Source organism: Coturnix japonica, chromosome 1 (assembly GCF_001577835.2).
Source record: "Coturnix japonica isolate 7356 chromosome 1, Coturnix japonica 2.1, whole genome shotgun sequence".
Lineage (NCBI taxonomy): Eukaryota > Metazoa > Chordata > Aves > Galliformes > Phasianidae > Coturnix > Coturnix japonica.
This window is the reverse complement of record NC_029516.1, coordinates 107,603,437-107,620,348: the sequence shown is the minus strand read 5'-3', so window position 1 is coordinate 107,620,348 and position 16,912 is coordinate 107,603,437. Positions and strand designations below refer to the sequence as shown.

General features: G+C 39.0%; 1 protein-coding gene across 2 annotated transcripts in view; it reads right to left on the bottom strand.

The window, feature by feature from the left end:
* Nucleotides 1–1,063: 1,063 nt before the first annotated feature.
* The window catches only part of PDK3 (pyruvate dehydrogenase kinase 3), a 50,322-nt gene continuing 34,473 nt past the window's right edge, over nt 1,064–16,912 (bottom strand). For both annotated transcript variants that reach the window (XM_015885825.2, XM_015885834.2), the window contains exons 5-10: nt 16,246–16,335; nt 14,009–14,086; nt 12,126–12,202; nt 10,938–11,039; nt 10,650–10,760; nt 1,064–7,351 (exon numbers count right to left, since the gene is read on the bottom strand). In XM_015885825.2, the coding sequence (XP_015741311.1) occupies nt 7,226–7,351; nt 10,650–10,760; nt 10,938–11,039; nt 12,126–12,202; nt 14,009–14,086; nt 16,246–16,335 (584 nt within the window). In that variant the 3' untranslated portion in view covers nt 1,064–7,225. The remainder of the gene's footprint in view (nt 7,352–10,649; nt 10,761–10,937; nt 11,040–12,125; nt 12,203–14,008; nt 14,087–16,245; nt 16,336–16,912) is intronic.

Sequence of the window (16,912 nt, the reverse complement as noted above, 5' to 3'; positions counted from 1 at the left end):
GCTGTACAATCCTAACAACACCTGCTCTGCTTCTGAATCTGCGTTCCTTCCAAAATAAAAGTCATCTGGAGAACATCAAATTCCTTCTTAAAATAACGTTTCACATTTTCAAAGGGTGATGTTCTCAGACACCAAATATGCCCAAGGTATAAATTACCGCAATTCAGCACCCTCGAATTACATCTGCTTCCGGATTTTCTTACAGATATGAGAAAAGGAGAACGTGGGGCTCCATTACAGCAATGCCATTTGGGGCAGTTGTTCAAAGCAGTGCTTTCTCAGAAAGAGATGATGCTTTTCTTACCTCGATGTTGTCAGAAAGGTGCAATGAATGCTTGCTAAGGAGAGACTACAACAGGAGTTAATGTTTTGAGCTCAGACTATAAAACAAGAGGAAAAATGAAGTTTTATCCCCAAATACTTCAGGGTACACGTTCCTACCTGCAACCTCTCACCTTCCCCCATCCTACACTCCCAAACTACAGAACTTGAGAAGCCTGTCTGTATGGGAAAAGGAGCAAAATAAAGCAAGTATCTGCAAAAACAACTGACCAACAATCATTTCTGGTTTAGAAAATCACCGCAACTCTGCCCCATTGTGGTGTGTTTGCATTGCTGGCGTTCTGTAGGGAGGTGCACCTTCAGATTCACAGTTCACAAGGAATATCTGACAGTTCAGATTGCAGCTCTGATGAAGCCTCCATTTTATTTTCTACAGCACTACCTTCGTTAATATTTGGCACAGCAGCAAAACCAAGAACTGCAGTTCAGCTGTATCAGCACATGATGCAGTCCTTTCCAAAACCAAACATTTATCCCACAAGATTCACTGGCATAGCAAAGATTTGGAAAGAAAACTAGAGCTTCCATTGGAAAGGATCATTCAAAGCCAAGATGGGGTTTCACAAGAGCAAAACACAGACAACGTTCCTGACTTGCAGGCAGATTTTAAGCTCCCAGCTCTAAGTGCTCACCAGAAGGCTGAGGCTCACCCTGTGCTGTCCAACCATGAGAAGAGCTCCACAGCGTGCGACTCTGAATCAGTCCCTTAAAGATGTCATCGTGTTGTTTTTACGTACTTTTATTTGTCAGCAATGGAAAAGAAAAGGAAAATAAGAGTATACACAAATTATGTACATGGGTATCAGACTAGAAACAATTCCAACGCAAATTACAAGAAGACTCAAAGTTGGATTGAAAACATCAAGTAGTCTCATGAAGAAAGAGCTTCCCACTCCTCCACTGGAAGCTCAGTTGACACCAGCGCTGCTACCTCAGAGGAATGGCAACATGTAACCTCGTGGGTGCTGGGCACGGTACATGAGCTGGCACCGCAGGAATTCTGCCCGTAACAGATACTGAAATTGAATTCAATCGATTCCCACTGTCAGAAGCCCACATCAAACCCTGGTACAACTGGCACGAGTTCAGCACGTTGTCAACAGCTCAGCAGAGAAGGCAAGCCAGCAGGTTTTGGTACGGTCAGCTCCTGCTGAAGAACCGGGTTCTGGCAGTGACTCCAGGAAACCCGCCCTGCTGCTGCCTGTCAGCGTGGTCTGCAGACACAGTGTGTGAACTTCCAAGGACTGTCAGTCTGGCACCTCTCAGATGTATTCAATTTAAAGGAAGAATTTCAATAATAAATTTAGTGAGACTTTGGCAAAGATAAAATTATCACAGACACACCGGCCCTACCAAAACAAGTCTCTAAATTTAAGGAACAAGTTATCTATGTCAACCTCTGAGATCTGTTAAGGCAATTCAATGCAATTAGAGTGCGAGAACTTTAAATTTGCTCATTTGTTTTCAATTAGAAAGGTACTTTAGTTACACAAATCTTCATTGCTTCAAATTAATGCCAACAGCTGATCCTGAGAACAGATTCACCAAAGTGGGATTACACGTGCAAGCATTGGCTAGATTCAGCCGTGAAGTCACTACGCAATCAACACCTGTGTTCCTCACCTCTGAGCTCCATTAATGCACTATTCTGTTATGTGCCATCACATTCTCTTAAGTTCTGCAGAGACACGTTTAGATATATTGATTCACGATGAGCAAGTATGGCAAGAAGAGGAGATAAGAGCCACTAGGAACCACAGCACCTGTATGGCAACCAAGGGAACATGCAAACTAATTGGACACCTTGCAGTCAGATCTGGATATTGGTAGGAGATAAACACTAACCATAAATATTTAGTTTGTTTTCTACAGGATGGCTTATATCACTTAAGATCACTTAGCATTTAGCAACATTAAACACATACAGATCTAGAAATGCTTACAAAAGGTGAGGGAGAAGTGTTTTCTGTATGAATGAGGTCAAGGTTCCACACAAAACAGTCTGGCTTAAGGCAAACAGAGGATTGCACTACACTCCAGATGGTCAGTCTACTTGCTTTGTGGACTAAGAGCTGTTCAAGCAAAGCAAACATTCCATGTGCCACTGAGGAGAAAGGAAACTACATTACCCAGTTGCAGCATCAAGTGTAGTTTACACAGCCAAGAAGTGGCTTGAGTTTTCCAGGAACACCAGAATTAACATATTCTTCATGCGCGTCCCAAGGGACCTGCCCTAAATGCTGCCCAAGAGATAGCACAAAGTGCAGCAGGACAAAGACTTTTGCCATCACAGCTAAGGTCAGAGACACAGACTGCGCCTCAGTGTTGTAAAAGAAGCATTCCAGGGTCTTTCTTGTAAAATGCCAACTCCTACGGAGACACCTCGATAGCCTCAAAACAAAGCCTAGAGAAAACAAGGAGCAGAGATACACATGTAATTTGGAGAGGCTTCAGTATCCACCGACAGTCAGCTAGACAGGGCAATACTGTTGTACGTTCAAGACAGATACACCAGAAAAACAGGCAGCGGAGAAAAAAGCTCAACTATTCTGTCACAGTACGGCATACAGAAGTTGTTTGTAAATTCCCAGGGAGAATCAAGCAGGACGCATCTCTTGCTCAGTTTGTTTCTGTTAAACACCAGACGCAAGAAATACAGGGTATTTTCACTGAAAACGTGTTTTCCTATTTACTGTGTCTTGTAACCGAAGGCAAACAGGTTGCAACAGCATTAGCACACGTCTGAAATCCATTACAAAAGACATAGTTTGATATCATCACAAAGTTCAGTTTGGAATTAACTGCCCCAAAATATTAAAATACTTAGTTATGGCTGATACTAATTAAATGTAGCAGCAAGTGAAAAAAAAGAACAGCATGTGCAGTTAAGCTAGGCATAGTGAAAAGCTACCAAAGCTACCCACCCTCATTTTTCAGGAACACCTATTGGAAAGCTCATCAAGGCCTGCTGCTGCTGTTTTCCAAGACCATTTTCAGACTGATATTCCTGCATAGAAGAGTGGCAAGAAGACAAGAAAGACCAACTGACGGCATACCTGAGAGCTGCAGAACGCACAAGCTGCTGAGTCAAGGTCGGAGAGGAGTAAAGCTGTTTCTCAGGTGTATTCAGTGTGATGCCTGAGGGCAAACTTTGGGAAAGTGAATAGCACAGAGAATGCATTTTCTGTTTCCCTGCTCTGAGCAGTTTGTACACGTTCAGGGTTCCTGGAAGTAGTTACCACATCAGGGGGACTTCAGCTTTTGAGTACCAGGGCACTTCAGTCCTGAGAGTCAATTAGTGGTTTTTGAGAAGGAAAAGAAGGACTATCTAATCCTCCACAGTGTTTTCACTTTCAATTGGAGTCACTCCATGAAATCAAAGTTCAGCATTTGGCTGTTTTTTCTCCTCTTCGTTTACGAGGGGGCCAAATTTACTACTACAAAATCCGATTTCTAACAAAAGCTCAGTTTCAGCTTCATATTTCTCAGAATGGTTTTGGTCAGGTTCTAGGAAAAGCTGACCACGTGCAAATGGGAAAAGACGACCTTTTTCACAGATGTCTGTTTTTAAGTAAGCCCTCTTCTGTGATGAGTGGAAAAACACAACTTGAAACAAAATCAAGAGACAGCAGGAAGTTACAGGCAAGGGCAGAAGTTCACTGGCTACATTTCAGTTGGTGCAGCTTCCACCTGAAATCTCAGTTGGATTACTACACTGATTTAGCTACAGCCACATGGCTGTATCATTCCACTAGCAATCTGCCTTCTCTGCAGCCGTGCCCACAGTCATGGGAAGTTATTGCTCTGGGGATCACACAAACAGCCCCATCAGAGGGCCCCATCTCCAAGCCTGGAAAGGCTCTGCTCACAGCCAGCACCAGCAGCCACTCTGCTGTTTGGGCCTCTGAAGTGAGTTGCCGCACTCAGCAGACAACGTTCAAGATCATGCTAAAGCAACGTGGCAATCCAGCGTGACTTAAATGTACAGTGCTGAGATGCTTATAATAACCCAAGCTCTGCAAATTCATGACCATTCCTATACAAATTCTTGAACTGACTGTGACAGCTGGGAACACGAGTTTGTAAGGCAGGGACTCTGACTTTTCAGAAATGAGTCTACATGAAACTTATTGCTCAAAGCACTCCACTATCCTCTGATGGAGAGTGCTATGCAGGTGCTAAGTATCATCATTAAGTTAAACTAAGGGTATTCTTTAAAAAAATATCTAGGAATCTCTCAGCATTTCCCTGCTTACCTAACAGGCCAGTTCTCTACAAAAGGAAATGAAATACTGAGAGGACAGTTCCCCCAGAATGTTAGGAAACAAGTTTCAGTTTTCCATGCTAAAATCTTTAATGCCTTTCAAAAAAATATCACAGCATCTAGAAGAAACTGAAGGGTTTTTTTATTCCTGTGGCTGCTTTATCAGCAGAACTTCAGAACCTCCCAGGTTCCTCTGATAAGCCACATTAGCAGAAATGGTATTTGGCAGAGACCTGGTGAAGAGCAGTTTCCTACTGCTCAGTAGTAACCCTTATGAGAAATTTGAGGAGATGACGCCTTATCTTTTCCTCTTTGTTTTCCTTTCAGATCGGGTACTGATTATGTTCTGCCCTTCCCATTTCTGTGAGAATTCCAGTTTCATTTATTTAGATCAATGACACTTCCCAAAAGCTGGTGTACAACATCTTTATATACACTACAAATTCAGATTACCAGACTACTGTCAGACATTGAATATATAAATAACTTTGCAAACTATTTACAGGTTTTAAGCTAATCAGGTTCCAAGAAACCAACACTCTTAAGGCAAATTTATGTGTATGAGTGGCTGTCTGGTCTTTCAGGTTTCTTCCCATTCCCCCACAGATGACAGGCAATAAACACAAAGTTTAATTACCTTCTGCTTTCACACTGACAGGATACTTTTTGCATGGAGATGATCTACCTACTTATGATATTTCATGAAAACAGGGAAAAAACGTTTAAAAATACTTTTGTGTTTCTGTGTCAAGAAAATCATTAAGGTGCATACCTAAAAGTGGAATTCCCCATGTCTTACACCAAAACAATTTCTGTATGCACTGGACAAAAGTGGCGAAAAGTTGGGGAATTTGGGAAAAGCATCGGTTTAAAGCTGTACAACCCTTTTCAGAACTACACATTTATAAGCTCATCAGACATGAGATCTAGAGAGCTCAAAGGGATTTTCTGTAAGAGGTGACATCGCAAAACAAAATGCAGCAAAAGGTGGATTTTCAAAGCATACGCTTAACTAGACTAGGGTTTCTCTCTCACACCACATTGCTGTGCAAGACGCTATTCACCATTTAAAGGGATTCTGCACAATTTGCTAATCCTTAGTGGAATAAAAATTGGCACTTAAAATAGCATCTTTCGTTACAACAGTGTATGCTTAAGTGCAATCCCTTTTGTCAATGCATGACTGAAGCAACCAAGCATATTCTGGTGGAACAGGAAGGATTTGCATCCCAAACGTGCTTAGTGCCTCCTGTAAGTCCCGATCATCACTTTGTTCTTACTATTTTTAATGCCCCGATTAGGTCTTTGTTTAGAAGTAATTAGCTATTGTGGTTTGGAGGATTTTGGAACAAAGCAGAGACTTTATACTGAATGCAGAGGTCATCTCCAGCAGAGACAAAAGGTGGCAAGTTATCGGTTAGCTTTGTATTTAGAAGCATCCCTTGGTTCACTGCTAGGATTGCTCCAGTCATCTGCTTCAGGTGTGGTCTTGTAGTGCCGCCACGCTGACTTATTAAAAACAGGAAGTCTTTCAAATGATTCACTTGAAAGGGCCTACGGAAAAACAAAAGCAATGATAAGATATCACCTGGAGATACTGAAAGCAAGATGATACTCTGAGGGTTGTTCTAGTACAGAAGTTGTAACTGTGGAAGTGCCTCAATTATCAGAGCGTTACACATCACAACACTATTCTGAAAATACTTGGGCTTCGACCAGTCATTCCTAAAGAACGACATGACAGTAAAAGATAAAAGAAAATAGAATTCTAAAATATTTCCTTTCTTTTCAGGCAGTGGTATTTAAAAAGACAGCAAGGAAAAAAATTTTGGTCAGATGCATTTTAGGCTTCTGTACGAGTGCTGCTTAAAACAATAAACTGTCTCTGTCAGCACAGTCCTAGAAACAGTTAGGTCCATCCACATGTTTCTTTTTCCTGAGAAACACCATACCTTTTTCCTCTATGGATACTTGCACAGGATTAAACTCATTAAAAACTGAAATGAGTGCACAATTCCAAAATTTGCTCACTAAATACAGCAAGGCACAGGAGCAACATTGAGCCAATGCCTGGTGCACGAGCTGTACTCTATATTCTTATAAATCCCCTGACGAAATTCAAGCAGTTTGCTTTAACTGTGAGCCCCCACACAGCCTGCTATCGCCTGAAAAGTGCTAACAGGATCAATGCAGTCCATTGCACAAAGGTCAAGGATAGGAAAAAAACCTACAAGTCAGGAGTTAGTCAGCAGTCTTGTTTCAGTTTTACTGCAATCAGAAATTTTAGAATCAACCAAGTATTATCTAAAATTCTCTTATCACACAGTTGTTTGAAAAGTTCAGCTCTTATGATACATTAATATAATGCAAAAATCCAACACAAGTGACCAAAAAGAAGAATTCAAGGCAAGCTGACGAGTATGAGAGTCAAGGATATCTTTTTAAGTTGTTTTTATGACTCTGTGCAACTCGTTCAGATAAAATACAATAAAAATGTCAATTACAAATTTGAAAACAAATTAAAGAATGAAAAGAAAGTTCATTAGTACCAAATGGCACCTGCGATAAGCTATAGCTACGAGCTTCCAAGTTGCACCGCACCACTGGTTTATGAAAGGGTCAAATACATACCTTCAAGTAGATAATAGCATCTGTTCCATAACCACAGATAGAGTAAAGATTTAAGTCTCCTTGGAAGTACCTAGCATACAGACGAGAAATCGGCAAGCCGTAGCCAAACCCAGCCTAGAAAAACAACAAAAAGAACAAATGGGAAGTTAAAAAAAAAAAAAGAAAAAAAGTAAAAAAGAAAAAGAAAAGAAGTGCTACAGATCATAGTGGTTTATATAACAGAAGATACCTAAAGATCAGATTTGCCTCCAATTACTCTTCAAACTTTTCTATATTCCTCACTCTGCACCATAAGTACAGATTCAACACTTGGAGCATTCTTTTTTTCCTAGCCAGTTGTTTGTTTGTTTGTTTGCTTTTTCCTTTTATGTACAGAAATAGAAGAAAACAAAGAAACAGAAAGAAGCCTTTTTTAGGTGTACCCCATCCATTTTTAAGGCCAGGTTGGATGGGACTCCTGGCAGCCCGATGTGGTGGGTGGCAGCCCTACACACTGGGGTTGGAACTGGGTGGGCTCTGAGGTCCCTTCCAACTCACGCCACTCTGTGATTTTATATTTTCCTCAAGGAGGTTGGTAGGTAGGTAGGTATAACACCACACACGCTGCTTCCAATCATTAAAGCAAACTGGTAACTGTCTGTAGCTTCCTGTCCGATTACTGTTCTGTCTTTGATAACAGCAGATTTTTGACAGGCGCCACATTGCAACAGAGATTAGAAGGTCTACTGCAGAAGAAACTAACTTCATTAACAGCACACAAAGCAACAGAAGGCAAATAATTCTTGGTATTGTTTACCCCTCCAGCAAGAAGTCAGGATTACACAACACTGAGGGATCTTCTGAGAACATGTAGATGTGCAGATGATCTATTTGTCAAAGCACAACAGACGTAACTAACCACAAATCTAAGATTGTACCTGTCATATTCATAATCGCAGCCACAAACAAGTCAGCAATTCACACCTACTCCAACCCACTCATGTCAGAAGAAGTTGACGCAAAAATAAAGACACTGCTGACAGGGAGTAAGAATTTGGCCTACATGCCACCTCTTCCAGATGACTGGGGACATCCTGATAAACACTGCGTTTGATTATTTACTTGAGCCTCCCTGAATTTTCCAGGGCTATCCAGAGCAATAAAGGAAGGATTTCAGGCATACAAGAATTTGCAAGTAAGGATATAGAAAGCAGTGCAGTAACAGAACGGGTGGTTTACAAAAAGAATTTCATGCTGAAGAATCAGAAAACTAACAAACTCAATGCACCACACTATTTATACATAAGCGACCTAAAAAAAATTGGAAAAGGGAGAGTTTAGGTAAATTGTTTTTGTTGAACCTATTCAATACTATGCATGTAATAACTGAATGTCATGCCCTGAATCTTGAAAACAAAGCCCCACAATGGCAAAAATAATAATAAAATGAAAAAGGCTAGGAAGCATGAGCTCTGAGCACTGTGTGGTATTGCTTTATAATAAATCCCTTTGGGGAGAGGGGTGAGTATCAAGGAGCTTTGTATTACAGTATCCATCACAAATTCTTTTGTTCTCATCATCTCTAGAGCAACTTTTGTCCACTCTGCCTTTTTACAGAAGTGTAAATTTAGTGATCTTCAGTGGTTTAAAGTTACTCACAGTGGTGATTAATTTTGAAAACATACTATACTTTCTCCTTTGCAGAACTATACCTCCTTAAAACCCCACGTCCAACTTCTGTTTGCTTCCTGCTCCTTTCAGGAAGGTCTTTTTTTCACTGCATGCTACTCTGCCTACGTCATACTTCCAAAAGTACCCTGTTAATGCAAGCTTTGCTATAGTTTTCAAGAAGACGATGACAAAAGAACTGATTACTGCATTGGCCTGTGACCCAGAGGAAAGAGCACAGTCAATAATGGCCCACCTGCCTTGAGAAGGGGAAATTTTGTAGGACTGATTTGACATGAAATATTGTAGTATGTGCAATACAAATGGGAAAACATTTAATTGTGTTACTAGTGTCAGCATGTTTAATTAATCCTGATGTAAGCCAAGTTTCTTCTACTACAACCAAATGCTGCTAATGGAAGAATCATTGAACGCTTCCCTTTTAATTAATTTTCTAAAAATTGACTTTTTAAACATGGCCTTGTGTTTCTAATGTTTTCCTTATGCATAAACCAGCACAAATGAGTGCAAAACCTGCTAGAATCAGAATGCTGCCATGGTAACAAAGTCTCTCAGCAGATTTTTGAAAACCATTTTCAATATCAGAATTTTCATCAATCAACAAAACAATCCCTCCTTTCTGCCACTCCCCAACTCCACACATGTTTCACAAACCAGACAGGAGATGTTACAATAGAAAAATACACCTATTTGCACTGTACTGCAATTTAGCTAATGAACATTACCTAAGCCAAGAATGACAAGTGAGCACAGCACATGGTAATTCTTCGCTGGCTTTGGTCCTTCACACTAAGTGATAAAGAAAGCTTCCTTCAAGCACAGACTTCAAAGATGACTCATTTATGTGAAACCTTTCTGCTGAAAGATTTTTATTTCTTTACCGGCATACCAAGTACAGAATAATTGCTTTTATAATTGAATCTGGACCATAATACATAATAAGTATCAAGGTGCACTGTGAAAGCCCTTTCTCCTCCCTAACAATGTAATACAATGAATACAGCGTAAATCTCAAGCTGAACATCTTACAATCAGAGTCACAAAGGAGGAGACATTTTAATGGTGAATACGACAGGCAATCAAGGTGCAAGTTTATAGGAAGAACAAGCTTCAGATAACCTTTGTGAGTTCTGATAGTAAATTGCTGAGCAAAACTGAGACAGAAGAAAGGTGGATTATAAATGCAGAGAGCTTCCACCATTCCTGATTTCATGGAAAAAGCTTGTATTTGAATTAAGGTCTGTCTCCTAGCACTTAGTTCATTTCATTTGGGAACTTTTGTTAAATGCATTTTCACAGTCCAGAACTTAAACAGAAGTCATTTTCCAAATTTCATATAAGCTTGTGCATTACCAGGAGGTGTTTCTCAAGTGTCAGAACATACGTGGCTCACCTCTTCACTACATGAAATAAACTCAGATAAATAGTAATTTATACAAGGAGGGGCTTTTTAGATTATTTACCTTTCTCATAATGCAGCAGTAAAAATCCTGCCCATGTACCTGTGATAATGCCATGCTCATGCAGATACGCTTGTTTCCATGAATATAAGGTCAAGACAAAGGAAGGCAATTTCCCATTCTAAAGACTAAGTGGTGATTACAGACCCCATTTTATCCTGATGTGTTTTACCTGCATGGAATTGCTAACAATAAACAATTACTTCAATGGAAAATCTGGTCCAGTAGATTGCAGTGAAAGGAACGCACAAAAGGACATTTAAATATGCATTACAATTGCTTACCAAAGGAACAGCTCTTGTGGGCTCCAAACTAGGCCTGGGCGCAGTTGAGTACATGTAGTTAAACAATCTGTCTATTTTTCTTAAAGGTACACCTCCACCTTGATCACTTATCTAAGGAATGAAAGATAGTTTTCATCATTATGTTCTGAAGAGACTTGTAGTACAACACATGAAAAAGTTACATCAGAGGTCATGCAGTACTTCATCTGCTTTTTCAAATTACAAGTCAAACAACTCTAAATACAGCAGGCTGGTAAGCTGCATATGAACTTATTTTTTGGCACTTACCTTAATAGATAGATCTTCTTTCCCCAGTGTGACTAAGGTTTTGATCGATGGATATCCTTCTCTCTTACCTTCGTGCAACTCCACTGTAGCTCTCATTGAATTCTGAAGTTAAAAGAAAAAAAAAAGTGTCTCTGATTATAAATTCACCATATACACGTTGTGTGTCAACCTTATACCTGGATATATTTTGTTGAATGTCTTGTCCTGAGCAAAGATTAGAAAGATCATTAGAAAGGAAAGGAGTGCTTCCAGGTCCATCAGATATTCAGTTAGAATTCTATACCACAACTCTACCATACATACATTTATCTATGACAGAAACACAGAGAACCTAAAGCAAGAAAAACACTTCCGAAATTAAGGGACCATCTAAAAGACAGCGCCATACTTCCAGCCTGTCTTGCAGAATACCACTACTGACAGTAGACAGGTTATGGTACAGTCTATCATTCTGACTTTATCATACCTATTAAAAGAATTTCCACTGCCATTCCATCACAGATTAACATTACATATAGCTAAAATCTGCTAGTTTCATGCTGTTTAATTACTTGTACCAAAGCATATGTACAAGCGCTGTAGAAATTCTCATCTGGTCTTCTCTCAAAGTACCATTACAAATGGGAAAATAAGGAAAGATTTTAAACAAATGTACTTGTCTAATGCCACAAGTCAAAGCCCAAATATGATCATTTAGGAAAAACTTCTCTGACCAAATGCACTATTTCTTTCCTTGACTTCTCAAGTACACGTACACCACCCAGTGACCACCTGTCTTACTCCAGCACATACAGTAGTTCTCTTCCATTTTCATTGTTGTTTGAATGGTCCAGAAAACACAAAAAACAGTACAAAGCTACACTATTCAGACACATGAGCTGCTCTTAAAACAGGCAGAAGACACTGATATTTGCAATAAAAAAACAAGCTTGTAGAAATGGTAAGATGATGCACCATCACTGCAAAGATTATCACGAGTCAAATCCATCAGTATCAAAAGGCCAAAGGGAGAGGTGGGAGAATTTTTCTTTTAATTATACAAGTGCATAAGAGGTTTGTGAGCTTAATTTTCACCAGAATTTCAAGAATAAGAAAATTGAAATAAAACTTCAGAGCTGCAACTCAAAAGAAAATCAACAGTAATGGGAGTTCACAACCCCCTTCCAAATATTAATAAGCACAACCTACCTTAAATAATTCAAATAACATATGAAACAAGTGAGAAGGTACGTAGACTACTTGAATAGGCTTGTTTGGAGCTTTAGCTACAAGAAAATAAAAAAGAAAAAGATTTTTTTTTTTTCCCAAACACTACCCTACAGCATTTCTATTTACAGGACTACCATGAAATTATAGGCAAAGTCATCAAAGCATGCTTTACTTTTCTAGGTGCAGAATACAATCCGTGAAACATCTTGCATAAAAACAGATTTCAGTTGTTGTTTTCACCTTAAATGATACATGCTATTGATTTTTAAAGATATCAACATCAGCAGACTTGTAGAAAGTTCACAAAACTTAACGAATCAGTGATTTAGTACCAGATGTATACTATGAATAACAGCTTTCCAACTTAATATAGAATTCACTTTTCTTAATACATACTATACTTAAGCATGCTTGCTGCACAAAGATTCTTAAACTAAGAAAAAAAATTCACTGCTTAATATTCTCAAAAGAAATATTTCCCTTACTTAAAAGCATAGAAAATGTAAGGTATTAATAAACTTTCAAAATACATTTCAAGCTATCAAAACTCTCTTGTTCTAAATCATAACTTGCTCTGTCCGTTGGTGTCCCTATTATTAATATTTCAGTAGAGGCGTATGGCATGGCACAGCTCTGTACACCAGAGCATTAAGTGACTGCATTTAATACATTCCAGGACAGTCTAGTGCTCAAGATGCAGACATTCCTGAAAATTCAGATATCTACTGGTGTTGAAGTCACACAGACACAGCTTGTCAGACTGAGCAGTGGTCCACATGGAAGAAAGGTCACTTAAATCTCTGTTTTCTAAGCACAGGGAAACATAAATACACATGCAAGAAATGGCTAGAGTCAGTTTCACCCTTTAAGGCACTTGAGGTCTGATAATTTAAAGGTCTACTTTTAAAGACTGAGAATGTATATAAAGTCTCATTTTATGAATACAAATTATGAATAAAACAATCAGTCAACACACTGATGAAGACTGTCTCATCAGTTTCCTGGCATATCACCTTGTAGTGATAATGGAGGTTGCCACAACCGAGGTGCAAGACCTTGCACTTGGGTTTGTTGAACTTCAAAAGATTCAACTGACCTCCACTGCTCCAGCCTGCCTAGGTGTCTCAGTATGGCATCCTGTCCCTTGGGCATGTCAACTGCATGACACAGCTTGGTGTTATCTACAAATGTACTAGGATTGTACTCAATCCCACTGTTGATGCTATTGATGAAGATGTTACAGAACATTGGTCCCAGGACTGACCCTTGAGGAACAACACTCATCATTGATCTCCATCTGGACACCAAGCCATTGACCACCACTCCCATATCTTTCCAATTTGGAGAGGATATTATAGGGGACTGTGTCAAAGGCCTTACTGAAGTCCAGACATCAGTGGCTCTTCCCTTGCCCACTGACACACCATCACAAAAAAGAGACAAAGTGGATCAGGCAGGATCTGCCCTTGGTGAAGCCACATTGGTTAACCCCTATCTCCTCCCTTTATTTCATGTGCCTTAGCATAGCTTCCAGGAGGATCTGCTTTATGATATTCCCAGCACTGAGGCAAGGCTAGCTGGTCAGTAGTTACACGGGTAACTATCTACCCTTCTAAAAAATGAGTAGAGTATTGCCTGTTTTTAAGTTACATGGGACTTCACACAATGGCCATGACTTTTCAAATATCATAGAGAATGGCTAGGCAATTACATCAGCCAATTCCCTCTGGATTCTGACTTGCAAAACATAACAGCAGAGTTCAAATTAGCGACTTAAAATTAATTAGCAAAACCAAAGCCACAGATATTAGAAACACTTTTTCTTAAATGCATCACTTAAATTAAATGAAGGTCTCAATTACCATTGAATTCTTCAACTTCCAAATCGGGTGCCACCAGATAGTACTGTTCACACAACATCTTCGCTGTTTCATAAGCATCTACAGAAAGAGAAAACCAATTTATGAAAAGTCGGTTAAAAAAGACTAGCAAAGCTCAGACAATATCTGAAAGACTAAGAGCAGAACACTCATTTTAACTGGCTTGGAAGTATGATGCTAGCATCCATTCTAATCTCTTTATGTCAATAGGCTCATTGCCTATTTGTCAAGAAAGTGTGAACTCTATTTAATATTAAAAATAATAATAATAATAAAAAATTCTTAGAGACAAACTATTTTTCATCTCTCTCTCTTTGCTTATTTATCATGTCCCAGTCACAATTTAGTACTGGTTCTTTCCAACACAGATAAAAAAGAATGACAATGCCACCACAAATCCAGGTTTTTATTAATATGATATGGTTTACAATATTTAAATTTTCAAAGTCTGCTTAGGGAAAAATTGAAGTCTAAGATTCCTCATTCTCTCCTGCTGAATCAAAACAAAAAGAGTTTTCACAGAGTCCAAATTAGTCTTTATGTTTTGACAAAATACAGCAAGAAAGTCTGAGGGTAGGGTTTTGTTTGAAAGATTTTTAATGAATCTAAATATTCACCAATATCTCCTTTGCAAAAGCACCTCAGCAGCAAGCACCAAACATCAGCCTGAGGAGAAATTACGAACTCAAATGTTTGCAACTACACTGCTTAAGTTACCTTAAAGAATATGGTTTCAGGTAATGATTTTTTCCTCATTACTAGAGTGGGCTATGAGCAAGCACATGAAGAGATGGTAGAGGGTAGTTCTGTGGACAAAGAGTAATTTGCAAAGATACGGTAGCAGTTGCATTTGACCCAGTCCTAGAAATACCTTCTTCCCGTCCAAAGTGGCACTACAAAACAAAATAGCTGTCACGTCCACATAACACCTATGCAGTAGGTCATTTTAGAGCTAGCATAGTATATAAAATGTATGCTAACCCCTCTGACCACCCTGAAGATGAAATAGCCTTAATTACTTTGATTCTAGACAGGCTCTTCCCCTCATGACATTCCGTTTCTTTGAAAGACAACAGTGAATGCTGTTTTTGATGCCCTAATTTTGTTAAAGGATGTGTTTTTATATATAGTTTAACTACTGCAGCTACTTGCTTGAAAACTGGACACCTGTTGATACCATGCACTCCTCTGTCCACGACAGATTGCAGCTTATGATAAAATAGATTCAAACACTGCTATTAGAAGGAGCATTGAAATAAACAAGTCTGTACCATACAGTACCAAGGTCAAAGTGGAATAGGATCAATCAAATGAAAATAGAGCTGCTGGAAAACAGCCACCTCAGAAGCCAAAGATCCAGATGACAAGAAGCCCTGCTAACACTAAAAATTGTCTATGTTACAAAGCAAGCTATCATGCAGGCCAAATTCTAACAAAGTTCTCTCTCTTAACTGAAAGCAGACAAAAAGAAAAAGGAAGAAACACATTCTCCTCTAGTAACTGCATAAACAGCAGTGAAGGTCAAAGGGTGATATTCATCCTAGTTCAAAAACTGTATTTGTCAATAGATACATCCTGAGCATGACTCTTCAATAAGGCAATTCTTGATAGGAGACAGCATTGCCTCTTGCATATTTGTTAGTGCTCTGAAAGCATGTGAACATTCATAACATGAACATGACTCTGATACAAGACAGAATGGGATGAGATGTGGTAAAACGCATGTGATTAATCATTGGAACAACCGTACATCTGAGAACACTGTACTTAAAGGCTTAATGAATCAACCAGAAAATTGCACTTATTCCCACATTTCTTCGCTACCAGCATTAAATAAAAACAATAGTGCCTTAAAACACATTTCTAAGGATTTGGAGGAAAAAAGGATATGTAATTTTAACACAACATTTAGATACTTAATCTGATATTAAAAAAGACATACTAAAGTTAAAAAAAAAGAATTAATGCCTTCCTAGTTCTGTTAATGAACCAGAAATACAGCAGAAGTTTCACGTTCTTAATTGTAGAGACTTTAGGAATCATTGTAAGCAACTGCGAGACTTTTGTTTCTTGTTGTTTTTGTCTTTGTTTTTAATTTATTAATTCAGTGTACATCAGTCTTTTCTATCAGAATAGTATATTTGTTCATGTTGTTATGAATATGAATATATTATGTGTGGACTTTTTAATCAGCAAAATTATCAACTTAGTTTCCTTACCTTTAACCACGTCTGCCACATTACAGTTAGGATCAATACTTCCAATATGTTTGGGATGAGCTGGATTAATGTCTCCTCCAAAAAGAAGCGCTATAAGAAAAAAGAAATGGTAATAACTTGCCTTTACACTTGAGACAGCAGAGCAAATCAAACTCCGAAGATCTCTCAAACTCAGTGGATAGCACAACACTCTGTGTAAAGACACTGCAGCAAATTGGCAGGAGCCCTGCTGAAGACAACTCTCAGCAGCATGATTTTCCACTCCCACTTACACGCATATCTGGCACTCACCAAACCTTTCCCTGAGTGCTGAACTCTCAAAGAGGCAGAAAGATTTTAAGCTTTTTTGAAGAAGCGATTTTCTGCTGCTTTGGCAAATTAAGCACTTCTGATAAAGAACCAGAGGCAGTATGAAGCAAAAGATATGAAAGCTTTTCCTGTTCCAGAAATGGTGAGGTAATATACTACTGACACAATGCTCCTTGTTGAACCACACCATAATAAACAGCATCAATAATGAAACACAACATAAATGCCGTGTTATCTCACAGTATGCTTTGACACATGAAAGTTACTTGTACACACACAGCATGGCACGTGCTAGTCACTGGAAAGACACACAACATGTATAAAACCTCACAATGCGCTACTCTGCATTGGCTCCCCA